General features: G+C 54.6%; 1 protein-coding gene across 1 annotated transcript; it reads right to left on the reverse strand.

Annotated features, from left to right (window-relative positions):
- Nucleotides 1-1,116: 1,116 nt before the first annotated feature.
- EPS8L2 (EPS8-like 2) lies at nt 1,117-17,205 on the reverse strand (the record flags this gene model as incomplete). Its single annotated transcript, XM_008943111.1, has 14 exons — nt 1,117-1,239; nt 2,079-2,190; nt 5,424-5,539; nt 5,887-6,013; nt 6,172-6,320; nt 7,005-7,079; nt 8,074-8,162; nt 8,481-8,607; nt 9,025-9,104; nt 11,124-11,263; nt 11,393-11,472; nt 11,788-11,937; nt 12,733-12,894; nt 17,141-17,205. Coding segments are annotated over 14 exons (1,595 nt in total), but the record flags the coding sequence as incomplete, so codon positions are not given.
- Between the last annotated feature and the right edge of the window lie 8,915 nt (nt 17,206-26,120).

Below are 26,120 nucleotides of genomic sequence, written 5' to 3' on the forward strand. Positions count from 1 at the left end.
GAAGGAAACAGGAAAGGAAAGAAGGAAAAAAAGGAAACTTTTAATTTTTTTATGTTTTTTTTTTTTTCATTTTCTTAAACTTCTTGCCTCCCACCCACGACAGCAAATCAGGGGACAAACTGTTCTCCCTGTGCTGATCTGGGGCCTCTCAGCTGAGGCCCAGGAGACCTCAGGTGGAGCTGCATGGAAAAAGAGAATTTCTGGGGTCTGGTGGGGAGGAACAGAACCCAAACCAAAGGCTGAACACTCTGTGAAGGTGTTTGCACCCTGGAGAACGTCACATCCCATGGAGAGCTGTGCTGGCTGCTTGCTTACTGCTGCACTGCACATCTGTCCTGCTCTCCATTAGCCCTTTGGCCTTTTGCTGTGCAGAATCACAGAACATTCAGGGGTTGGAAGGGACCTCTGGAAAGAAATTACTGCTCGTAGGGCTCTCCTGGAGCCAGAGAGCAAGGGGAGGAGAAGGAATTTTATCTGAAGAGGAAGCAAACAGAAATCCCCTTTGAAGTGAAAGCCTTGCTGCTCTGGGAGCTGGGTGCTCAGCGGGGCCCCTTCCCAGTGCCTGGGGCAGCCTGGAAGGAGTTTTTTTGACATTTTGATGAAACTTGCAGGGCTTTTATCCAGAAGCCTGCTGGGGCACCTTATGCTTCACCCAGGCTGTGAAAATACCAAAGTGGGGAAGCAATTCCATGTTTCCTGAGGGCATCCAGAGCTCTCCAGCTCCATCCTTGTGATGGAAGGATGCTTGAGAGCAACGTTCACTTAGCACTCACTCAGATGGGATTTCCATCTGCCTCCCCTCCAGTACCTTGTTCCTGCTGCTGAACTGGACTGGATGAGGGGACTGTTTGGCTTTAACCCCCAGCACAGGGCTCAGCCTCTGCCTGGCCCATAGCCCTGCCAGGCATCCCGGGCAGCTGAAGGGTGGGAAGGATGGGGCTCGCTTGGGGAGGGGGCAAAATGTGAGGGTTTTATCAGAGGAGGCTCAGGAATCTCCAGGATCCTGGTTCAGCTGCTTGTGAGGGTTCATCCTGACCTGTGCTAAGGAATCCAGGGAGCTCTAAGGACAGGATTGTTCTCAGGGGCTGCTCATGGAGCTGGCTACCAGTTAAATACCCCCTGGCTGCAGACCTGCTCGAGCTCCTCCAGCTTCACCACGTCCAGGATGTTGTAGGGCACATAACCAGCCTGCCCGCTCCTGTTCAGCAGCTTCCACCACTGCTTGTTATCTTCCAGCACCTGAGAGAGGGGGAAAAATAAACCTGCTCGTGAGAACATGGGATTTGGGGCAGAGAGTGGCAAGAACAACGTGAGGGTGTTGGAATAACACCACCGAGGCCAGGGGCTGGCAAGTGGATCCACTGCACTCGTGTGCAGCTCGGGGCTGAAGCCTTTCCTGAAGAGCATCAGCACCTTCCCCAGGGTGCAGAACTCACAGTTCCTACTTAATTTACCTGTTTCTCCATCATTTTTTTTCCCCAGTGACTAAGTTTGTGTTGTCTTTTTTGCATTAAAAAAAAAACAAACCGAGAGTGACTCCTGCTAAAGACCTGGAGTGTTGTCACAGAACTTGGATCCCGTGTCACACCATCAGGCATCACACAATCCCATCCTAACCACCACGTGGGCAGCAGGTGGCCTGTTGCTGAGAGGTCTCTATTGCTCCTGCTCCCTTCAGCAGGTTTCTTTTTGCCCAGAACCCTGATTTTGTCCATTTTTTTGTCACGTCCTACGTTCTCCAGCTGCCGGCAGCGTTATGGGAGGAGAAAGGTTATGAAAAAGGATGTTTTCATGGAAAATACCTCCTGAGGGGGCAGTGGGAGGGGTGCAGAGAGGCCCAGCAGGTGGGTGTACTGCAGTGACTTGTTTTCCTCCCTCCCCACTGCTAATGAAGACGTGACCAACGTGTTTCAGCTGAGCAGAGGAGCCCCTGCTACCGTCAGCCTGCTCCAGCTCCAGCCTGAGGCCTCGTGTTGCTGCTCGGGGAGCACCGAGGTGGCACTTAGCAGTATCTGGGCATCCCCCTGCTCCTGGGAAAGGGAAGAGCACCCAGCTTCCCCCCCAGCACCCTCACCCACCTCCAGGATCTCGTCCTTGAGCACGGAGAGCTCGTTGGCGTTGCGCGCGGTGAAGTCGTAGCGGATCTTGGCGTATCTCTTGGGCAGAGCCATCCCCTGGGCCTCCAGGTTCCTGCAGCAGAGCACAAGCCCTGGGGTTTTTAGGGAGACCCAGCTCCTAACCGTGGCAATGTGGAAGGGGAACGTTGAAGGCTGTGTGGCAGTGCAGGTGGAGAGCTGGCTGTGTGTGTTGTGAGGGGGCAGCGCCTCTTGCCTCTGTTTTGTGGAAGATTTTCACCCCTTATTTGGGTGAAACATCTGGTGTTGGGGGAAATAAACACAAACCAGTAGGGCTGTTTGGTTCATGGCCTCCTTTAGGACTGGGAGGGGGGGAGGATGGGCATCTTCCTCTGGCAGGGGCTGCTCTGCAAGGCTTGGGGGCTGACCAAGCCCCAGTGCTCTGATTGCACCTCCTGTTAAAAATGAGGGGGCAAGGCTCAGGTCCTGCTAAGTGGAAACAACTGCCCCAGGGCAGGGCAGGAGTGCTGGGAGGAAGGGCACTGAGGAGGAGTGTGGGCAGAACTGGCTGGAAACTAGTGGAGTTTTCATCAGGCAATGAATGCTGAGCGACTGCAAAGAGGATTCTGCAGATTTCCAGGAAAAGTAAGTTTGAGTGTTTCTCTTCTAAGGTGATTTTTGGGGAAAAGGGCTGCAGTTAAGTATTTCTGATTGAAGAATGATGGCTTTCCATGTTGAACTGACTTTTCACAAAAGAAATGTGGTAGATTGTGAAATATGGAACAAGTGCAATGAAAGATTTCCTTGGACCCAAAGTGAATGATTTGGTTTTTCATAGTGGTTTAATTTTTTTCCTCACTTAGCAAAATTTTGGAGATCTTGCCTGTTTCTTCTCTGGCTAGGGGGGGTGTAGTGTTATTTTTGAACTCCAAAAATGTTTGTAGTATGGAAAAACTCTCTTGCCTTGTTGTGTAAGGGCTGGTAGGAGCTACTTTAATGCACCTTCTGTGGATCTTCCTGCTCGTGGCTGTCACCCCTGCAGCTCCCTGGCGTGGGAGGCTCTGGGGGGCTGCAGCCCAGGATGGGCTCAGGGGCCCCTCCAGTCTCTCTCAGGTCCTGTGTAACTCTCTGCTTTACAGCAACCACAGTTTTCAGCCTGATGTTTTTCTGTTGCCACGTTTTTGGGTGGGGTCAGTGATTTAAATGTGTGACCTGGGGAAACCTGGCTCTTTGGGGGCTGTTTCTGAGGCACCTCCAAACCTGAGTTTGAAAAGCAAGCCTGTTGTGCCTGCTTCCAGCTCATCTTGCTGTCTTCACTGCACAACTGGTGGTGGTCTGGAAAATGTGGAACCCCCTGGTTCAGTGATTTGGCACCTTACCCATGGCTGGAGCCCTGTCTTTAGTTCAGCTGACCTGGGACAACTCTTGGTCTAGTTCCAGCAGAGTTTGGAGCAGATGCTCAGACTGAATCCACCAGTCAAGGGAGGGAGTGGTGCCCTGAAGGCAGGGAGGAGGAGGAGGAGGAGGGGAGCCCCAGCTGGGGTAGAAATTACTTCTTTTGTAGCATTCCAGCAGGTAAATGAGTGATGAGGAAGGAGGTGGAGGCTGGAGGGGTTGGAGGCCAACACGTGCTTTGCATGCACCCAGGCTTTACACCAGTGACCTTTGCCAAGTCCTGTGAAGCTGCCTGGGGCTCTCCTGCTGCTTTGCAGCCAGAAGCCCTGGTGTGAATAATACTGCTGCACAGGTATTTTATGCTAATAGAAGGTTTTTTGGTTAAAAAAGTGGCTCAAACTCCTCTGAAAAAGGCACGCTGGTGATTGGTGTTCCAGGGTGTGCCAACACTGTTCATAGTTTGTCTGTGCTGAGACTAACAGATGGAAATGTTTCCTTATGTCTGTTGTCTACCAGTCCCTAAAGACAGGCTTCAATCTTCTCATGTCAACTGAGTTCTCCTAATTTTTCATAACCTCACTGAGAAAAATGGAACTGGAGAAGAGGATTTGTCATAATCCCTTCCCTACTCAACACTGCTCTGTCCCATTTTATGGTCTCACCAGGACCTTTGGAGGGGTGAATGGAAAGAATGAGTTATTTTGCTGATATAATTGGATTTAAGGTATTCTCCTGTGAATTTGAACTTTTTTTTTTGTAGTAGTAAAGCCTTTAAATCTTTTAGATCAGAACATAAAACTGGCTTGAAGATTTCTTTTTACCAGTCTTGAGCTGGCTACAGAAAAGGGCATGGTTAAGTCCTGTGCTGGGTCAGAACTTCCAGTCTTTAAAGATCTGAAGCTGATAACTTCATGCCAAATCACTGCAAAGCAAAATAGGGCAGAAAATGCATTTGCAGCTCAGGAAGAGTTTGAAACAGGTCTTGCAGGGGGGAAATTTCAGAGGTGTATAAAAGTGAGACTCTAAACTTTGAACTAAAGGTACAGATTTTATCCCACTGAGGAACTGGAGATGGAAAACTAGCAGCAGGGCTGAATGTTTGGGTAAGTTGTGGAAGAACCATCCTTCCCATGGGGAAAAAGTCTGAGGCCAAGGGTGGCCTGGCTGGCTCTCACTCAGGGACTGAACTTCCCAAGACTTTTGAAGAGAGAGGAGATTTCCTCTTAGTTTTCTGCATTTAGCTTATGAAGAAGAGTTGCCTGAACTCTGTGAGCTGTTGTGGCTTTAGGGTGAACAGCTTCTCCAGACACAGAGAGAGCAAAGGTGTGGGGTGGTATCTGTGGCACCTGATCCTCCACAGGGCTGTGGTGGGCTGAGGTTATGAAACAAGAGCCACTGGTTGCTGAAGTCTGTCAGTGTTTTTGTCTCTTGTGGTAGGAGACACCTGTAACCCATTTCCTTCTAAACCTGCTGGTGGTTAGAAAGCAGATGGTGTTTCCCTGAATGATCCCTTGTCTGGGTTCTCTTAATCTTGTTAACAAGTCTGAATGATGGCAGGGAGTTATCTCAGCTGGCTGGAGGTGAGCCCAGGTGGCCAAGGAGGCCACCAGCATCCTGGCTTGGATCAGCACTAGTGTGGCCAGCAGGAGCAGGGCAGGATTGTCCCCCTGGGCTGGGCACTGGGGAGGCTGCCCCTCAAATCCTGGGGTCAGTTTTGGGCCCCGCACACCAGGAAGGACCTTGAGGGGCTGGAGCGTGGCCAGAGAAGGGCAATGGAGCTGCTGGGGAAGGGTCTAGAGCCCAAGTGTGGGGAGGAGCAGCTGAGGGAGCTGGGGGTGCTGAGCCTGGAGCAAAGGAGGCTCAGGGGAGACCTTCTGGCTCTGCACAGCTCCTGACAGGAGCCTGGAGCTGGGGTCTGAGGTGCTGTGCTGGGGGGTGGTGCCCGTGCCTTACCTGTTCACGTGCTGGGTCACGTTCTGTTTGAAGGCATCCACAGCTTGTGTCTGGTCAGCAGCCTGGCCACGCTTGAGCGAGGAGTTCCTGTAGGGATATCCGTTGGCTGAGGAGAGCTGTGGGGCAAAAATGGAGCCAGAGTTACCAGGAAAGGGGAAGCCTCTGTCAGAATTAAGGAGAGTGACAGCGGTAAATGAATTGTGGCCTGGAAGCTTTAGGTCATGATGATGAGAGAATGATGATGAAATGTTCTTCAGGCAAACCCCCTGGGGCTGGGTCACCTTCTAGTGTCCTATGGCCTGTTGTCCAGGGGGTGAGGCTCATTTTTGCTCCCTTTCTGGCCTTATTTTCTTTCCTTGTTTAACTGGAGTGACCAGATCCAACTGAGCATTGAGCTGCCTGCTTGCTACAGGCTCTGAAGAAGGGGGGCGGAGGGGAGGGGACAGGAGGGGGTGGCACTGACCTCTTCCTGCAGGTGCCCGATGTCTATCTCCCAGGGAGCCCCACGGAAGATCTCCAGGGGTGGCTCCCAGCCGTTGCGGAATTTGGGGATGTAGGTGGGGAGGTTTGCTTCTCGGGGCCATTCAGCTCTGGGACACAAAGCAGGGAGCACGTGTGAGACTCCCAAGGAACATGTCTCAGGGGGCACAGGGGCGTGGGGGCACCCTCGGCCCTCCAACGTGGCCACATGTGGCACCCCCTCTGCCCTTCTCGGGGGAGCCCGGGGAGGTGGCAGCGCTGGCCTCACCTGGATCTGGTCCAGGTCTCTCCCAGGGACTCCCAGAGGTTGATCTCCTTTGGTGTCAGGTGTCCTCGGAGGAAATCCGTGGCGTCTTTGGAGAGCAGGGGGCTGACCACAGACCTGGCCAGCTCGGGGCCCCCACAGCTATTGACAATCTGGGTCACACACAGACATGAGAGATTCAGCAGGCAATGCTCCAAATACCCAACCAGCACATGCCCAAAAGAACAGAAATCAGAGATCTGTGGCTCTGATCCTTTGGAGTCTCCATGCCTCCAGTCCTGAGGATGCCCCTGTACCCTCCATGGTGAGCACCTCTGAAACCAGGCTAATTCCCCTTGGGCTTGCCCTAACAAGGGTCTCCTCTGTGCCTGCCTGTGGGAGGGTGAGGGTTCACAGCACAGAGAAACTCCATTAATGCTCTGCTGTCACCTAAAAGGGATGTTGTATTCCCCCAGGTTGTGTGTGCTGCACTGATAGTACCTGACTGGCAGATTTTATTGAGAAAAGGCAAAAAGACAAAAAAGGCAAATAATTCCTGACTAAATTCTCCAAGGTATCCAGTGAAAGCTGGAGGGCATGGCCTGGCAGTGCCATCCCTGGTGCCAGTAAGCCTTTATTTAGGGGGTGGAAAGATTCCTGTTTGCTAGGGCTGGATATTTACTTCCAGCAGGAAATCAGATCAGAGGCCAGAAATGTTGGTGTTGCTTCCAAGCTTTACTGAGAAAGCTTTAGCCTGTTGTGAGCACCTTCTAACCCTCGTGCATAATCCAGCTGCCTGTAAGTACACAGGCAGCATTAGGAATGAGTTCCCAGTGAAACCTGTGAATGGGATTTACCAGCTCCAGTGGCCCAAAGAGGAAATGCACCAGCTCGGAGGCGCTGGGGTTCTGGATGTGCTTTCTCAGTTTGGCCTGGAAAGAGAAAGGAAACCCAGTTTAACCCAAACCTGCTGCTGCCTTCTCCGTGCTGTCCCCTGGGGGGGTTGTTGCTGGCTGGTACTTGATGCTGTTAATAACAGAGCCTGGAAAGTGAGGGACCTCCCAACACTGCACCTGGAACTGGGGGAGAGGGGTAAGTGTCTGGGGAGTGGGAATTACCCTTTTAGACAGTTTCCATTTTGCATCAGTTTCTAAGGGGGTTGAATTTCAGGAGGGGTGGAGAACCTGCTCTGTTAAAATCAGTCTCTTTGAAGCTGTTTTGACCAGAAGCAGAAGTCCTTGGCTTATTTGGAAAGTCAGTGAGGAGGGGCCAGGCTTACAGCTGCTGAAGTTGAAAATCCCACTAGCTCCTACAGAGCAAGAGTTTTGGGGGGGTCCCTTGGCAAATTGCTGCCAAGGGAGAATCTCCACCACGGTCTTGCCTGCAGTGCCCAGAGCTGCCCTGGCTGCTGGAGTCCTTGGAGCAGCCTGGGGTGGGATGGAGGAGCAGAGGCTCAGGGTTGCTGTACTGTAAGAATTGTCTCGTTGGCAGCAGCCTGCTGAGCTGTGGTGAGAAACCACTTCAGTCAGTGCTTCATCTCTCCCTTGTGTCCATGCTACTGAAAAAACAGCCTCTCTCCTCTGTACTGAAGTGCCAAGCATTTTAAATGCTGCTGATTAAACATTAGTGTGGAGTGGAAGGTGTGAAATGACCGATGGCAGCGTGGTGGCTGAATGAAGTGGCTCTTCACAAGGGCTTGGCAGCCACGTGCCACGGGCCAGTGCTGCGGGGGCAGAGGTGGCACTGCTCCTCCAGCCTCTCCCCAGGGCATCAGCTGCTCTTTGTGGGTTTGTGGGCAGCAAAGTCGAGAGCTTGGGCACGTGAATGAATTTGGGAGGAGCACGTTTCACTTTGGATTTAGCTTTAAAGGCTTCCTGCTGTGCTGGATGGGAGAAGCCCCATCGCTGCGGGGCAAGGATAACTTACCAGGAGGTTAAAAGCCAGTTTGGTTTTCTGGAAGCAGTCAATAAACTCGGCCTCACTTGGGGGTCTTGCTCGGAGAGTCAGCATGCCCTCTGTCAGGAGAAGTGGAGAGAGAGACATGTCAGTGAGAGGGTCCCTGTGCAGGGAAGTTGCATCTTGCTGGAGCATAGAAAGTGCAGCAGTAATGGGTACTGGGACTAGAACTGCTAAAACTCAAGGGTTCAGGAAAAGCCAACAGGCTTTCTCTGCATTGGAGGCCTCACTAGGCTCTGTGTGCTCTACAAGAGGTCCCCACAGATGAGTGGCACCTTCTGCCCTGGTGCAGCTACTGTGTCAGTCTGGTCTTCCTGGGGTGGGAGCTGAGGTCTCTCCCCAGCCTTCATCCCTGCCCCTCTGCTCCCCGTTCGTACCTGCTGGCCCTTTCTTCTTGTTCTTCTTCCCCTTCTTCCTTTGGTTGAGCTGTCTGAAAGCCTCTGCAGCCTTCTGAAGCGTGGCCACAAACACTTCAATGTCATCCAGCGTGCAGTTCAGGATTTGCTGTGAGAAATGCAACAAAGAAGGTGAGAGGGAGCCCGAGCTGCAGGGGGCTGGGGATCCCTGAATCCCAGAGCTGTCCCTGGGCTGCTCCATCCCCTGGAGGAATGCACAGGAACGGGGAATCCAGGCATGAAATGCAGCTGAATTCACCACTTTGCAGACACAAAGCTGTGCCTGGTTGTGTGCTGTACTCAGCAGCCTGAGCAGTGACCCCTGCTAAGGAGCCTCTGGGGAGTGACCCCGGGGGTAGAGCCGAGCTGAGGAGAGCGACGGACCCAGGGCTGGAATCTGTGAGCTCAGTAGGTGCCAGTTTCACAGCGACTGGGTTATGCACGGGATGCCTGCCCAGGGAGGAGCCCCCTGCCTTCCTCCTGCTCTTCTCCCTCTCCTTGCCTCCTGACTGTTCTCACTACCCACCGTCTCCTTCTCGATCTTCTGTGCCAGGAGGGCTCGGGACTCCTCGTGGTCCTGGGAGCTGGAGCTCCGGCGCTCGTAGTCTGCCAACAGGGGAGGGAGAGGAAAATGCATTTACAGTCAGGGGTGGAGAAGAGCTCCATGAAGTGCCTGGGAGTTCCCACCCCAGCTCAGCCGTGGGTTATGGGAGCACCTCAGGAGGTCCCAAAGAGCGGGCGGTGATCAAAGTTGGGATGAAATCTTCCACGGTCACAGCACCCGCTGCCTGCCTCTGGTGCCTGCCTCTGGTGCCTGCCTCCAGGTATAAGCAGGGACAGAATCTGAGGAGCTGGCAGCTACAGGCAGAGACCTGCCAGCCCCATGCTCTGGCTGCTCCACTCGCCAGCTCTTTGCCTGGGGTACATCTGAGGTGACCTAGATGGGGGCTGAGGAGCCACCGCCCGCTCCACGTGGTTGTCAAGTGTGATGAGAGTGATGCCCACCCTCTCCTCCAGCCCCAGCTCTCTGCAGGGGTCCCAGCTGGACCAGTTTAACTGAAGAGCAGTGAGAAAGCAGCAGCAAGACCAGGGAGGGAACCCCAGTGTCCCTGCCTGGCAAGCAGTGTGCCAGGAATCCGGCGTGCCCGCTGCTCGGGCAGGCCTGCCACTGATCAGGGGCTCCTGTGCCATCCCTCAAGTGCTCCTAGTAGGTATTAAAAACAATCTGCCTGCAGTAGAAACCCCCCAGGCACCTCCCAGCTTCCAGAAGGCAGGAGCTCAGGGAGGGGTGATCAAAAAAAGCAGGAACAATTGCTCGGGTGGCCTCTTGTGCAAAGAGGAACGTGTTGGCACAGTGGGATGGGGTTGAAAGGGGCAGCACTGTGGGAGAACTGGGGAGGCAGTTTTGGCAAAGGACCATGAAAAATGTACGTCCTCTTTTGGTGTTAAGGCCAGGTGATTAATTTTGACAGGTCTTGTAGGAAAAGCAGCAAGGCGTGTTTCAAAGGAGAGGTGATTTGGCCAAGGGGCATCATTCATGCCATGTCTCCTGTCACCTGCTTTCCTGCCAGGCCCTGTGATCTCAGATCCAGAAATCCTACCTGGGTAAACGCCCAGCACTGCTGGTTTGAGGAATGGGCTTAAATCTTTCTGCTGAGCATCCAGAGGGGCAGAGTTAAGGGTGTCTGTTCAGTAACAACTGCTGCACATCAGCCCAGAGCTGGGTACACGTGGTCCTGCTCTGAAATACCCATCTCCTTTTCATGATTCAGAGCTGGGCCTGAAACAGGCTGCCAGAGCAGCTGCCTGCCTCCAGATCCCATCCCAGGGAGAGAGGGGTTCCTCTCCTCAGCTGCTAGTTGGAATTTCCTCTGGTGTCCTGCTTACACGTTTTCCTTGAACCTAAAATTTAATCCTAAGAGAAGGTGGCACAACAGGCAGTGATAAAAAAGGCTTAAATTTGTCATTTAGTCAATTTGAACTTTTGTCAGAGAGCTTATTTCTGTTACCATTTAAACAGAAATAAAGTTTTTTTCAAGCCAGCTCACATGAAGTGAAGTCAGGATGGTTTTGGAATAAGATTTTAGATTAGCACTTGAAAGAGGTGAGCTCAGACCTGCACTTCTACACACAACTCCAGGAGAATTTATGCAAAGCACTTCATTTCTGAGGGTGAAACCTTGGTTTCTGTGAAGTCAGCAGAGCCAGGAATTTGCCTTTCTGACCATGCCTGTCTCATCTGTACCTTTGAGATGGCTGCTGCCTGGTCCAGGCTTCACATGATTGCTCAGTTTTGAGGGGCTTTCAGGCAGGAATTTGCCTTTCTGACCAGGCCTGTCTCATCTGTACCTTTGAGATCGCTGCTGCCTGGTCCAGGCTTCACGTGATTGCTCAGTTTTGAGGGGCTTTCACTTTTGGGATGCCCAAAATACAGGTGTCCTTACAAGGAGTTTCTAGGAGCTTTGATGTAAAGAGCTGCCACTGAGAAGATGCCTACTGCTGGCCCAGAGGGTACAAATGTTTGCTGCAGCCCAATTTGTAGGTGTTTGTGCCTTTGCTATGTGTCTGTGTTACTTCATAACTGGGTGAAAAGACTGGTGGGTGCCCCCCCGGGTGCTGCCATACCTGGGTTGTGCTGGGAGGGGGGTGCCACCCTGTTCCTGGTGGCCCCCGAGCCACGGGTGTCCTGCTGGATGGGGATGGGGGCCGGCCCCTGCGGCGCTGGGAGGATGGACTGTCTCTGCTTGATCTTCTCCTGGTTTGCTCTGCGAGGGGAACAGCTCAGAACAACCACGCCCGTGGCTGCTGGTCCCGGTTCTGAGAGACCAGGGTGTGAACACACCGTGGGGAATGGGGTGGTTTGGGGGTTTTAAACTAAACCCTGCAGTGCTTACTTGAGTGTTTGTGGCCGTATCTTCTTCCCGTGCTTGTGATCTGCCAGGGCACTTTCTATGTCCTCATGAACCATCTCCGCCTCAAAGATAAACCAGGGATGTCCTTAAGGGCTGTGCTTTGGGGGAGATGGGGGGCTCGAGGGGTGCCAGGGCAGGAGGGGCAGCCAGGGAGGCAGGGGGTGCTTGGGTCAGGGCTCTGCTCACCTCCACCTCGTCGCAGTTGAAGAAGTGGATGTCAGGCTTGTGCTGCTCCGAGTCCTGGCACACCAGCAGCAGGATGGAGGAGTAGCGCAGCTGGTTCAGCACCGTCTGGCAGTGCTGGACCGTGGGCAGGGGAAAGTCCTCCAGCTCCTCCTGGCAGAGAGAGGGGGTGCTTGGGTCAGGGCTCTGCTCACCTCCACCTCGTCGCAGTTGAAGAAGTGGATGTCAGGCTTGTGCTGCTCCGAGTCCTGGCACACCAGCAGCAGGATGGAGGAGTAGCGCAGCTGGTTCAGCACCGTCTGGCAGTGCTGGACCGTGGGCAGGGGAAAGTCCTCCAGCTCCTCCTGGCAGAGAGAGAGAGAGGGGTCAGGCACTGGGGGATGGGGAGTGGGTCTGGGTGTGACCTCCTGGGCTCCCTGTTTGAGGAGAGGATGTTTACTGGGCTCTTCGAGGCTCACAGGCTTGGGACTGTGGAGTAGGAGAGAGGTGGGTGACAAAGGGGAGCTCTGGTTCTCCTCTGAGCCCTGAGCATGAGGCCCAGCATGAGACATCAGTAACATGAGTTTTGTTGCTCACCATCTTACTGCTGGGCTCTACCTGCACCAGGACACTCATCGTGCACCCCAGCAGAGCACTGGGAGGAAAGATGCTTCCTGTGAGGGCTTAGCCTCCCACTGTCTCCTTGGCTGCCCTTGAGCTAATATTGTTTAGTTTTTCATTGGTAAAATTGGGGCAGCACCCTCCTTTTCTCACTGCTTGGCTGCTCTTGCCCCTGCAACGAGGCACCTCATGTGTACTGCCTGCCAAAACAGGGCACTGTTTGCAGGCAGGTAATCCTCTGGGGTATTTTAATGCAAGTAATACATCCTGTCCTCTCTGCTTATGCCTCATGCAGAGCTCTGTGGGCCTGCAAGTCTGCATCACTCCCACAGAAAAGCTGAGCTGGAGCCCAGCTCAAGGTATCTGTCACCTGGAGTACCTGTGGGTAAATCATCCCAACTGATTTAAAGTCAGCCAGCCCCCACACAGCCCAGAGTGCATTTGGGAGGTGATTCGCCCTCGTTTGGGTTCCTTAGACACGGCCCCTGCTGGGTGGAATGGGGAGGGCCCGTGGGGGGCCCTGGCAGAGCTCTGGGTACCTGTGACTCGCAGTCCAGCAGGCGGATGGACTTGTCGTTCACTTGCAGCAGCATCTCCTGCGTCCAGATCTTCTCTTTGGAGTTGAGCAGGATGAGTTTTCGGATGGCGTCGTCCACCGTCACGATGGACTCGCTCTTGTCCATGATGAAGGTGGCCAAGTGCTGGAGTTGGGAGGGGAAAGGAGGGGAGAGCAGATCAAGAAGCTTTGATGGTTGGAACTGGGGGATCCTTGTGGTCCCTTCCAGCCCTGACAGATTCTGATCTGTTTTAGCAGAGGACTTTAGAGCCCTGATGGCTCAATGGTTGGACTTGATGATCTTGAAGGTCCCTTCCAACCTAAAGGCTTCTATGATTCTGTGGTGTGTGCACAGTAAATCGGTGGTGGACCCATCTCTGAAGGTTTGAGCTGTGGTTTGCCTGCTCTGTAGGGTCTCTGCAGAGTGGAGGTTGTGGCTGTACCAGCCTGGCTGCGTGGGGGAGGATGAGGGTGGGGGTTCCAGAACGAGCTTCCCCACTTGCACGTTTATCTCTCCATACATCAGCTCCAGCAGCTCTGGTCCCCATCTGGGGGTGCAGATGCTTTGTGCACACCCCTGGCTCCCCTGAAGCTGGCTTGGAAGTCTAAACACAGCAGTTTAGCTTGGCAAGTGAGGCTTAAAGCATTTGTGTTTTGCTCTCCTCGTGTAGCTGCTCTCCCTGCATGGAATCTGTCCCTGGCAAAGGGCTCATGGAAGCCATGGGCTGATGTTAGTCCTCTGTGTCGAGGTGGGATCCCTGGTTTCCCTCCCTCTCCTCTCCTGTAAACCCAGCCTGGTGCTCTGCCTGCTTCCCAGCGTTTCCATGGAGGCTTTGGGCTGCTCCTGGGGCTGTGGGCAGGGCAGGAGTGTGCCGTGTCCAGGGGGTGTGTGTGCCACCCCCAGCAGTGGGTGAAGGGCAGAAACCAGGGTGACTTCTTTCTCTTTGCTGCTGGGCAGCAGTGGGAGCAAGCTGCTGGCTGTGGATGGGGAGGAGGTGCTGCCAGCAGAGGGGACTGCAGGGCAGGAGATGCTGGGAGCTGCCCAGAGCAGCCAGGCTGGTTTCTGTGCCGGGGACAGCACGCCCAGGACACGTGCTCAGGTGACAACAGGGGAAGGGAAGGAATTCAGGAAGGAAAAGGGAACGGTCCCGTTTCACCCTGTTCCCTCTGCTGCCCAGCTGGGTCTGTGGGGAGGAGAAGGGCAGGAGAATGTGCTGCACTGGGAAAGCTGTGGGAGCTTTTCTCTGTCATAACCAACTTTCTCCAGGAGGGAATCAGACTGGTTTGGGTGGGAAGGGGCCTCTGAAGGTCATCTCGTCCAACCCCCTGCAGGAGCAGGGACATCCCCAGCTAGAGCAGGGTGCCAGGAGCTCACCACCCTCAGCACCAAACATTTCTCCCTTCCCTCTTGTCTAAATCTCCCTCTTTGAGTTTCAAACCATCCCCTCTTGTCCTGTCCCAACAGGCCCTGGTCTAAAGTCTGTCCCCAGCTCTCTGAGAGGCCCCTGGAAGGCTGCAGGAAGAGGTTTTTGGAAGGACAGGTTAGAGGTGTGACCAGGGTGTCTGCTCCAGGGGCTGCTGCTGGGAGGCTGCTCTGGCCAGGCCCAGCTCTTTGGGACCTCTCAGAGCCTGGAGCCTTGGGCAGTGGTGTTGGAGCAAGACCTGCAGCTCCAGAGGAGGTGGGTGCAGGGGGAGAGGCTCAGGTTTAGAGCCCTGGGAGCCCTGACAGGCAGGAGGAAGGGCTGAGTCCTTAAACATGATGGTCACTGGTGGGAATTAGGGGTGGGGACGATTCCTGGCGACCAATTTGTCGTTCAGGTGGTTGTTGGATAATTCACAAAGGTTGGGAAGAGCAAGGAGGAAGAGGAGAAATGCTGCAGGGTGCATTCAGTGGTCCCAAAGCCAGGGCACTGGGATTGGCACTGGGTGAGGGAAGCTCCTGGCAGGGGGTTGAGCTGAGAGCTGAGGAAAACCTGCTCAGGGGTGTGCTGCTGAGGCTGGAAAAGAGTGCAGGGAAGGTGTTCAGAGAGTCAACACTCAGTGCAGGGGTGACAAACCCTCTGCTTCCTGAGCCCAGGGGGAACTGGTTCATACCTGGTGATGGCTGTTCTTATCTGCTCCATTATTTTAACTGCCAGCTTTACAGTCTTCATAAATTCCTTTGTTGTTTCCTGTTACGTTAGTTAATTTTGATGGATGGGAAAGTTATTTGTCTAACTCAGACTCATCAGAATATTTCTTTTCTGTTTACTTTAGATACTGGAGGAGGGAGAGAAAGTTGTTGCTGTCTGTGATTGTCTCACTCAGACCCCTTCTCAGCCTGGTGGCCATTGGTAGCTTTTGTAAGAATGGGCAACGACTCCATCCACTATTAAACTTTGATCAGGTTCTTCCAAAGGCTGCAAAACGCCTCTTGTGAGGAAACCTCTTCCTCCCTCACTGCCTGCTACTGAATTCCTGTTTGCCTTGGTCAAAGTTCAAGGCAGAGACTCACAAATGGGTGACATGTGGCATAATTAATGAGGCAGTCATGTGCGTGTCACTGTTTAAAGTCCCTTCTCTGCTCCCATGAGTGACTTTATTTGGTAGGAGTCTCTGCTGGGGCTGGGTGGTGGGTCACTGACAGGGCAGGTCATTCAGCTAGTTCCTCTGGTGGAACTGGGGCTGCTTTCCAAACCAGCACTTTTAAAAGTCTAAATCTCATTTGAAGCAATGGAACAGGCTCCTTTATTTCCATGTATTTCAGCTCTCTGCTGGACTGGAGACTTACACCAGAGCAGAGAGGGTCCTGGCTGCTCAACAGGGACCTCAGAGCTTTCCTTTCTCGCCTGGTTTTTGGTGCTGAATGGCCCCAGCCAGGATGAATTGATGCTGAATGGTCCCTCTGCTCCCGTGGGGGCCAGCACCAGCACGCTGCACTACAGGAATCCCTGGCCCCAGGCTGGCTCCTCTCCTGTGAGTGGATCTCTGTGACACTGGGAGATGAATTTGGCTTAATGCCTGTCCTGGCTGAAGGGTTTTGAATTACTTGAGAGGCCACAGTAGCTGAGGGAGACTGAAAGGTGATAGTGATGTGGTGTCTGTTGTTTGGGCAGATGGATCCCTGTGAGCACCACAGGAACTCTGCTTTTAACCTGCCTGTGCTGATCCAGAAAGGGTCTGAGGCACAGGGGGACAAGAGGGACAACAGCTCCCACTGCTCCCCTTCAAACACAGGGGCAGGAGGGGGGACAGCAGCTGCTCCAGTTCTGGTTTCCTGGTGCAGCATTCCCCTGGGTTTTTAACATGTCTTTTTTTTGGGGGGAGGATCTGTGAGCTCTACCAGAGCCTGTTTGCTTGGACTTTGAAATGATGCTGTCCCATAACAGAACAACTGCTGCTCTCCAGGGTGAGGAGCTGGAGAGGAGCAGCAGAGAACCAGCAGGAGAGCTGGTATTGGTTTTAGATGGAGCAGGCAGCACCTGAGAGGAGAGGAGAGACAGGAGAGGGACCCAGTCCAGCCTGGAACCTCTGACTTTTAGGAAGCAGTGGGGTCAGTCCTGGGAATTGTCTCAGGCTTGTGCTGCTCTCAGGAGCCCAGGAGCCAGGCTGGCAGGAGCACCATGACCTGCTGCTCAGGGGGAAACTGCAGGTGGCTGAGCCTGAGGCTGTCCTGCAGGCCAGGAGCTGGAAATAGGGAGTGCAGCCAGCTGAGTGGGAAGCTCACGAGACAAAATTATCTGTGTGCATTGGGGAGCTGTGGGGAGTGGGTCCAGAGGAGGCCATGGAGGTGAGCAGTGGGCTGGAACCCCTCTGCTGGGCAGCCAGGCTGAGAGAGTTGGGCTTGTGCAGCCTGCAGCAGAGAAGGCTCCAGGGAGACCTTCTGCAGCCTTCTAGTATCTGAGAGGGGCCTACAAGAAACCTGGGGAGGGACTTTATACAAGGGCTTGTGGTGATAGGATGAGGGGTGATGGGATCAAACTGGAAGAGGGGCGATTTAGATTAGAAATTAGGAAGCCCTTCATTCTGAGGGTGGGGAGACCCTGGCCCAGGCTTTCCAGGGAAGCTGTGGGTGCTCCACCACTGGAGGTGTTCAAGGCCAGGCTGGATGGGGCTTTGAGGGATCTGCTTTAGTGGGAGGAGTCCCTGCCCATGGCAGTGGGGTGGGACAAGACGATCTTTCAAGTCCCTTCCAACCCAACCCAGCCTGTGATTCTACGACAAAAAGAAATCTAAGGTTCCAAGCAGCTCTGCCTCTCCCAGGGTGTGCAGGGTGACAGCTGAGTACTGGAAGAAGGTTCCCTTCTCCTCTTTGGCCAAATGAAGGTCCAGGACAAAGGAAACCTGCTGCATCACCAGCATCCACCACTGCCCTTGGCCTCTCAGCCCCCTCAGTCCCGTTGCACACTCACCTGCACGTGGTACTGGGAAGTCTCGTGCATGATGATGTTGGAGTTGGAGTATTTCTTCCTTTGTTCTGCAAAAGAAAGGAGGAGAAAAGCTGTCACTGTAGTGGGTGTTTACCAACCAGGGGCTGAGAATTGCAGCTCTGGTGGTGGGGTGCCACAGACTTTCTCACAGTCTGAGCTTCCAGCTCTGGTCAGAGCACTGGGAATAAGAGGACTTGTTAATGACAAACTGTGTCCCTTAGTGCCACTGCTGATTGGAGTCCTCCAGGTCAGCACCATTCCTGGAGGAGATGAAATGCAGTGTGAAGGAAAGCATCAGACAAGGGATGGTTTGGGAGCTCTGGGAGGAGAGGAGTGGCTCGAGGAGGCTGCCACGAGGTGCCTGTGGTGAGAAAAAAAAAAATCCCAGCCACAACCCACCAGTCTGGACACAGGAGCCCTTTGGACTGTCCTCCAGAGGAAACCCTTGGTGCTACCAGGACACTTTTGGTTCCCTCTCTTGTGTTTGCTGGCAAGCTGTGGTTCAGGGCTGTTGTTAGAGGGAGGAAGGGCTGCAGGGACCCAGCCAGAACCTGCCTGTCTTGTACCATGGTTTTATGAGGCAACAAATCCTCATCGCTTCCTGCATCTCTTACTGGAAAGTGGCAGGAAGGGGAAACTGGGGGAAAAATTGTTTGATTTCATGAGGCTATTGAATATAAACCTATAAGAATTTACCCTGCCAGCTCTTACTTGCTCTTTAATTGGTGTTTATCCAGGGAGTCATGGAATCATTGAATCATTTTGGTTGGAAAAGACCTTTAAGGTTATAGAATACAACCATTAACCAAACACTGCCAAGCCCCCCACTGCCCCGTGTCCCTCAGGTCTCCCCTGAGCCTCCTTTGCTCCAGGCTCAGCACTCCCAGTTGTTTCCTTATATTCCTTGTAATTCTTATAAATACTTTGCTTGAACAGCAGAGGAAATAGCAGAGGAGTAATTATCCAAGCTCAGAGGGATCTGGGCGTGTTGAAACTGAGCCCATCATCCCCCAGCAGATGCCATCCTCTGATCTCTGCTTCGTGGCAGTTTTAGGTTTTCATCCTTCCTGAAGCCCACATCAGAATGCCCCACGTTAGAATTTCCCTTCCTCTGTAGGAACCATCACAGCTGAGGAGATGTCACAGCACAGCAGCCACTGGGGCCTGGGGGTTTCACAGGAGCATCTCTCCCTCTTGGTTTGGTTGTGGTTGACTTCAAAGCTCTCTTTAATGCCTTCTCAGGGGTGTTGGCTCCTCTCTTCCTTCCCCCTTTGGGCAGGCTACATGTGGTCCTTTAACAGATTTCACATTAATGAGGCTGGCATCTTGAAGATGAATATCCTCATAGGAACTTGGCTTCCAAATTTCTATTTAAAAGAAAATCTTTTGTTGAAGTGGCACAAAACTGAGGTAAAACTTTTTGGAAAGTTCCCTTAGTTTGTATTTCAGGAGCATGTCACATTTTAACTGACAAACAGTCCCCAGAGACTTCCAGGAAACACAAGTTGTACTTTTGATTGCTAGAATCTGAAGCTTCTCTTGTTATCCAAGGACTGTGACTTTGGGTTTTAAATAAAAAAGCTGGAAAAGTGCTGAGAAGCCAATTTCCAAGTGCAGAGAGTGAGCTGAGGGGAATGGAAAGCAGAGCAAGGACAGGGCAGTGGCTGGGAGGGGCTGGAGGTGGGAAGGGAGCAGGGTTTGGTGCAGTAGTGACCATCCTGTGGGCATCCTCTGCCCATGTGGGTGGGCTACAGGCAGCCAGGGCTCTGGTCACCCCTTTGGGGGGTAATTTGAGGGAGCAGCCCAAGGAAGGTGCTGGAGATGTAGCTCCTCCCTAGGGCCACCATGCTTTGTTTGACTCCTGCAGTTTCAGAGGCCAGCAAAAGGAAATGGTTTGCATCCTTTTAGCCTGTTGGGCAGGACAGGTCCCTGCCTACGCCCAGAGCTCTTCCCTGGTTTGCCTCTGTGCAAATCCTTCCCCTCTGGGGTAGGTGGGCCCAGCTTGGGGGGCTGGAGGAGCTCAAGCAGCAGTTCTGGCTCTGCCACTGCTGGTGTCTTGCCTTTCTTGTTTCCCAGCTGTTCCTGGGGTAAAAGGAAAGGGGCTGTTTCCTCTCTGCTGGTGCTGCTGCTGACGTGACTGTCCCAGTGGTGGGGGTACTCGGTGCCCAGCCTGGCCAGACACAGGCTCCTTGGCACTGCCTTCCTGCTCCTCGTGTCTCTTCCTTTAAGCCTGGTGTGCAGGAGAGGCCAGCAGGGAGAAAATGCAGCAAACGGAGCATCCTGCCGTGGTGAGAGCAGAAAACAAACCCTAAAGCTCTGCTCTGGAGCTTTAGCTTAGTCCTGAGGGTGTCCTTGTGTTGGCTTCTCACCTGGATAGCTGCTGTTTCAACCTCCAGCCAGCAGATCCTGTGCAAAGGCAGCAGAAGCTGGCCTGGATCTGCTGCTCTCCCAGAGAGCTGTCAGGAGAGAAAAGATCCTACAGGCACAGGGCTCCTGCAAACCTCCTCCCTGGTGAGTGTGTGTGTGCAGCATCCAGCCTCGTGCCTGGAGCAGGGGAGGATTCCCAGGCACCCCTCTAGCCCCTGGAATGCTCCTGTGGCAGGTTACTTTGATTCAGCTCACACCCGGGGGGAATTTGGGGTTTCTTTGGCTGTCCTAAAATCAGAGAGCTGGTGGGAAGGGTGCTTGAAAACTGGTTCGGGGTGAAGAAGCTCAAAGCAGGTTTGGCTTTGGATTCTTAGTGTGAACCTCTTCCCCAGCCCCCCCTTGTACCTTCACTACACTCTGACTTCTCCTTGGCCTCACGGGAGGGGGGTGAGTGTGCCCTGGGCTCGGTGGCATTGCCAGCAGGTGTCCTTCCAGAGCAAGCACTGCCCTGAGCTCTGCTTCCCGTGGGACTCCCCTCGGGGTGTTCACCTTTCTCCTTGGCCAGCAGAGAAGAGCTTTTAAACCCACCTCCTCTTGGTCCTTCCCCAACACCCAGGGCTGAGCCTGGTACCAAACCTGCCCGTGGCTGCAGGAGCAGCTTAAACACACAAAGACAGTGCAGGGGGGGACAAACGTGGGAAGAGATGCTGCTGCTTTCCTTCAGAGCCTGGCGAGGCTTGGTAGGAGCTGATATCTCACTCTTTAAGACTTTGTTTCTAACCCCTCTGAGCCTGAGGTGTGCCATCAGCTGGGCAGGACACCCGAGTACTTTGCCCCTTGTTTCTGTGTGCCTGGGATCCCAGCAGGGTGCTGAGGCTGGTTCCTGGCAGCCCTGGCGTGGCTGCTCTTTGTGACTGGCAGTGGTGCCCTGGGGAGCAGCCTGGCAGAGGCTGCACGTCCTGCACTCGATGCCTTTTACACCCCTGGCACCAGCTCAGAGGTGGAGTGAGGATATTTTGGGGGGACAGACCTCAGGCACCCAGCACAGCTCCCTGCTCGGCCGTTAGCATCCGGAGTGACCTGGGGTCAATGAATGAATATTTCAGCAGGGCTGCTTCCCACCTTAGGCTCACGTTGAAAGGTCAAAGGCATTTTCTGTGTGCCGTGTGTTTTAATTGCAGCCTGCCCTACTTCAGATGTGGGGCAAGGTCTGGAAGAGGGCACCCACAGCACAGCCCCCAGGGATTCCTCTCTGATGTGAGGAACTCTTCTTTTTTTTTCTCTTGGTAACCTCAATTTCCTCACCAAGCCTTTCTCGTGTAAATAGATGACACTAGTGGAAATGAGAACACTGAGTCTGTGTGGGAGGGAGACAAATTTAGGTTTTAAGACATCCCATCCCTTCCTTTTTAGAAGGGAGTGGAAAAAGATGAAGTGGTCAGTCTAGAAACAAAGGGGGTTTACATTAGGACAGGCAAATGTCTGCAGCCCTGAAAGGAAGGGGGCAGAGCCACACGAGGAGCTGGCAGTCCCTGAGGAAGGGAAAGTGGATCAGGGGGACAGGGGTTCCAGAGGGAGGCTGGCACAGGACTGTTTCTGGTAGGAGAACAGCCCCCCAGACTGTAGGCTGACTTTCTGGGAGGGGAACAGCCCAGGGAGCTGTAGCAATGCTCAGGACTGCAGCTGGTCACCTACAGACTTTCTGGGGTCCTCTCCAATGTCTTTACCCCATTCTCAAAGCAGCTGCACGTGTCGTGATCAGGGGAGAGCTGAGAAAATGTTTGGAGAAGCCCTTGGAAATCCTGGGGACCTGCTGGAGCCTCAGGGGTCTGTGTAGCCCCACTTGCCATCGCCCACACCCGGGGTGAGCTGGCTCAGAGGAGCCCAGGGCCCCTTTGGCAAGGAGACAGGAGCAAGCTGGCTGCAGGGAGGAAATGCAGATGTCCCCCTCCCTCCTGTTCTCCCTGGGGACACTTCTGTGTTACCTCTGAGCCTCAGAACTAGAACAAAGTGCCTCTATTTTGCCTCGGGATGCCATTCGAGTGATGTCCCAGAAGCTGCCCAGGGTGAGGAATGGGCTGTTTCTGCATATTCCCTTTCCTGTCCCTTTCTTTAAGGTGTCTGCCTGTTCCCTCTGAAATCCCAGCTGTCTCCTTGGCTTCTACCTGCTCCCCACACCCATGGAAAGTTTTATTTTTGCATTTCCTCCTGGGATCTGCAAACAGAGCCCCAGGTCCTGTGGACAGCAGGGTGCCAGGACACCCCGTCCCCTCCTCCCCACCAACTCACCTCTCATCTAAACCCAGGAAGAAGGAAAAACCCAGGCTGCAAATCACCAAACAGCCAGTCTTGGGCCACATCTGCCTGAGAAGGGTGGGAGCTTTGAAGAAAAGAGAGGGGTTTTTGTTGACTTGAAAGCAGTGGGGTGAAACATCTGCAGACCCTCCTGTGGTGCAGCATTATTTGCCTTGGCTGAAGTCTGTCTCTGCTCGTGGTGGGCTGATCAGAACGGTGCCTGCAGGGAGATCTGTGGCTCTTTGACTCCCTGGATGAAGGGGGATCCTCTACCTTGGGCAGGGGAACTGCCTCAGCCAGAAAAGCCTTCAGGAGACAGGTTGTTTGTCCCACACTGCCCTGTCTTCTGCCTGCTCAGCCGTGCACGAGCGAGGGATGAGCAGCAGCAGCAGCTCCTTTCCTCCTGGTTTATCTGATACCTCTCCTCCTGGGACACTTTGCATGTCTTGCAACAGAGACCTGAGCACCTCGGGTGTTACCCAACCCCTCCCCTGGCCCCAGGAAGCAGAGAATTTGCATAGGCCCCATGTGATGAATAAGCACGGCAGGAATACAGCAATGGTTTTCCCAAAATCAGGTGGCAGCTGCTGGCAGAACTTGGACCCTGACCTGCACCTCTGTTAAATAAGTTACCTGCTGCTGTGCCCTCGAGAGGCTCAGCACTGGAGGGCTCTTTGGATGCTACACAGGCTGGGCTGCAGAGGGCAAGGAGAGCTCCAGGGCTGTGGCATGAGTACAGCAAACATCTGAAGGTGATAAAAGCTGGCACAGACCCACAGCGACCACCCCTCTGCCCACAGGGGCCAAGTTGTGCCATGGCCAGGCCCAAACACTGGTCGTGTGAGCAGGGTGGATGCTCCAGGAAGTTCTGAGTGCCTCCAGTGTGGGTGCCTGTGTTGTCTCATCCCTCACCGTGAGCCCTAAGACACTCCCCTTTTGGGGAAAAACCCTTGATAAATGGTTCTTTAACTGGATTGAGTTCAGTTGGTGGGTCCTGTCCTAACCAGCTGGCTTTAGTCGTGCCTTGTGCCCAGGGGTGTGGGGAAGACAGCAAAGCTGGTCTCTGAAGGGTGTTACCTGTCACCAGTATCCCAGGGATAAACAGTGCAGTGGGGATGATGTTTCCCACGGGCACCAGAGGCTGCAGGAGGCAATGGACAAAGCTCAGACCACTGCAGAGGCAGCAGGGGGGGGTTACCCCAAGGCTCAGACCAGTGCTGGGCTGAAATCCCAGTGAGGAGGCTGGAATCTTGGCTGGAAAGGAAAGCCTCTTGTTTGGCTTTCTGACAAGGAGCAGAGGGATGAAAGAGAGGGGTAAGGAGAAGAGCAGGACCAGTGCACGTCCTGGAGGGATGGGGCTATCAGCCTGGGCTGGGAAGCCAAACCACATCTTGTCTGCCAGGTTCCCCCTGTGTCCATGCAACTCCCTTCTCTTGCAGGGTGTTAGGATGTGGCTGTGAACTCTCCCTTCAGCCCCACGGGCTGTGCACAGAGCAGCCAGCAGGACAAGCTCTGCCTGCTGGGACCAGAGCTGAGAGAACTGGGTAAGGACTCCAGGGATGGAGAGCAGAGCAAAGGAGGGCAGAAGTGGGATTGTCTCTCTTGGAGCACAGCCTCTGCCAAGCCTGACCCCCCCCCCTGGCTCCAGGCTCCTGTCAGGAGCTGTGCAGAGCCAGAAGGTCTCCCCTGAGCCTCCTTTGCTCCAGGCTCAGCACCCCCAGCTCCCTCAGCTGCTCCTCCCCACACTTGGGCTCTAGACCCTTCCCCAGCAGCTCCGTTGCCCTTCTCTGCCCACGCTCCAGCCCCTCAAGCTCCTGCTGGGAGGGAGGGAGGGGCCCAAAACTGCCCCCAGGATTCAAGGGGCAGCCTCCCCAGTGCCCAGTCCTGCACCTGCAGGTCTATTCTTTGCTCCTGCTGCTGCAGAGGGTTCCCTGCTTGGGGATCCCCGTGGCCAGCTGGCACAGGGACAGCTCTGTTTTGGAAGCATCTTTGCAGCTTGTTAGGAAGCATGAAGGTCCCTGGCTTCCCTGCTGGCACCAGGGTCCTGTCTGACCTGCCAGAGCTGGGCTGTGGGGGTGGCTGCAGTGCTGGGGATCCTGGCATGGGGCAGCTGTCGCTCGTGGCTGGCACGTTTGGAAGCTCTTGGAGTGAATGAAGAGGTTCCCATTGAGGCTGGGCACAGCCAGAGGTGTGAATGGTCTGTGGCAGCAGGGAGCTGCCTTCCAGAGAGCCTTGGCAGCTGCTGGGAGGTGCTGGGAGGCTGAATTCCTCCTCGGCACGCTCGATATTTGCCACCCGAGCACTCGCATTCCTGTTTTATTAGCTGAAGACACAACCCACTCTAGAGAGCAAATAAAATCCTGAGCCAGCTCCTTGGTTGTGCAAGACCCGAGTGCCTGGGTTGTGCTGGGGGTCACACTGCCCACTGTCTGAGCACAGCTTGGGGGGCAGCTCTTCCCTTTTCCCTCTGCAGCCAGGGCTGTGAGAAATGTGCCCTATCTTTTCTCACCAAATCGTTTTTTGCCAGTTTTCCCTCATCCTGCTCCCCGGGCAGCTGATACCTGGCAGGGCAGGGGGGGCACAGCTCCTGCTTTGTGCTGGCCGGGTCCTGTTACAGCCCCAGAGCCTGTCTTGGGTTTCAGGGGGCCGTGGTGTCAACTGGCAGCACCCGGTGGGTGCCTGCTGGGCATGGCCGGGCTCCTGTGCCAGGCAGTTCCTCCTGTGCCAGGGTCCCTCCTCCAGCCCTGTGCCCAGCAAGCTCTGTCCTTCCCCAGGGTGCCCAGGGAGCTGGGCAGGAGTGCTGCCAACCAGGGCAGGGACAGGATGCTCGGGCAGCTGCTGCCTTGCCTTTCCTTCCTCCAGCCCCAGGAGAGAGCCACCCTGAGCCCTGGGTGACACAGTGACAGTGCCCACCCGGCTGGCACCAGGGCGAGGGTGGCAGGAGCCCGCTGGGGGCAGGGCCATGCAGAAACCTTTCCTCCCAGCCCTCCCTTCAGCTGCTGGGGGTTGCCCCCCACGGGCATTCAGCAGGGCTCAGGGCAGGTGCCAGTAAGTGGAGAAGCAGCTTGATTTATTTATGGGGTGCATTAACATTTATTCAGCTGGGTGCTGGGCACCGAGCGCGGCAGCAACCTGAGCAGTGCCACCATCACCCCCACCACTGGCAGAGCCAGGGCTCGCCCCCCACGGGCACCACGGACTCTTCCAGAACATGGAGCTGAGCAAATGTGCTGAGGGGTGGGAAGGATGGACGGGTGTCCTGCACCCAGGGCAGCCAGGACACCCCCGGGGCAGCTGAGCCCCTGGGAGGTGCCCCCAGCTTGGCTCAGGCAGGGAGCTGGGGGAAAAGGTCTTGGGGCTTTAAGCCATTTTTTTTGTAGAATGCCCTGGTGGTGCTGGGTCTCTCTGCATCCCTCTGTGCTCACCACAGTGAAGGAGACAGTGGTCCTTGATGGAGCAGCCAGGGCTGAGAGCAGAGCACCCACTTTCCCCACCCATCACCGGCCGTGAGGCTGTGTCCTGTGCAGACCTGTGTGGCCCTGTGAGTCTCACACTGTCCCTGAACCCTCCTGAGCAGATCCTCCACCAGTAGAAACCTGTCACCCAGCTGGATTTCTGTGCACAGCCTGGAGCTGCTGCTCTCCTTCAGCCTTGCCACAAAGTACGACCCATGGGAGACCTTCTGGGGGCCTGGCAGAAAGCTGGGGAGGGACTTTTGAGCAGGAGCTGTTGGGACAGGACAAGGGGGGGTGGTTTGGAGCTCAAAGAGGGAGATTGAGACTGGAGAGAAGGAAGAAATTGTTGCTGCTGAGGGTGTTGAGCCCCTGGCCCAGGCTGCCCAGAGAGGTTGGCACCATCCCAGGGGAGGTTGGATGGAGCTCTGAGCACCCTGCTCTAGCTGGGGATGTCCCTGTCCCTGCAGGGGGGATGGACTGGATGACCTTGAAAGGTCCCTTCCCACCCAAACGTACATGTAGCACTTGAGGCTGTGGTCTAGGGGCTGGGGAAACGTTGGGAGGAAGGTTGGACTTGATGATCCTAGAGGTCCTTTCCAATCCTAGTGATTCTGTGATTCAAACCCTTCTATGAAATGCCACTGCCCATAGTCACACTGAGTGACTCTAATGCTGCCAGGAAGTCCCTGCTGGTCCTGGGCACCCCTCAGACAGCAGTTGTGTCCCTGCAGTTCTCTCCTGTCTCGTTAGACCAGCAGTGAAGGCTCAGGCTGGGTGAACACTGAGAGCCCAGGTATGGAGCTGAGGGGTCAGTGCGTGGCCTCTGTCCTCCCATAGCTGCTTTG

Source organism: Merops nubicus, unplaced genomic scaffold, assembly GCF_000691845.1.
Source record: "Merops nubicus isolate BGI_N331 unplaced genomic scaffold, ASM69184v1 scaffold23956, whole genome shotgun sequence".
Lineage (NCBI taxonomy): Eukaryota > Metazoa > Chordata > Aves > Coraciiformes > Meropidae > Merops > Merops nubicus.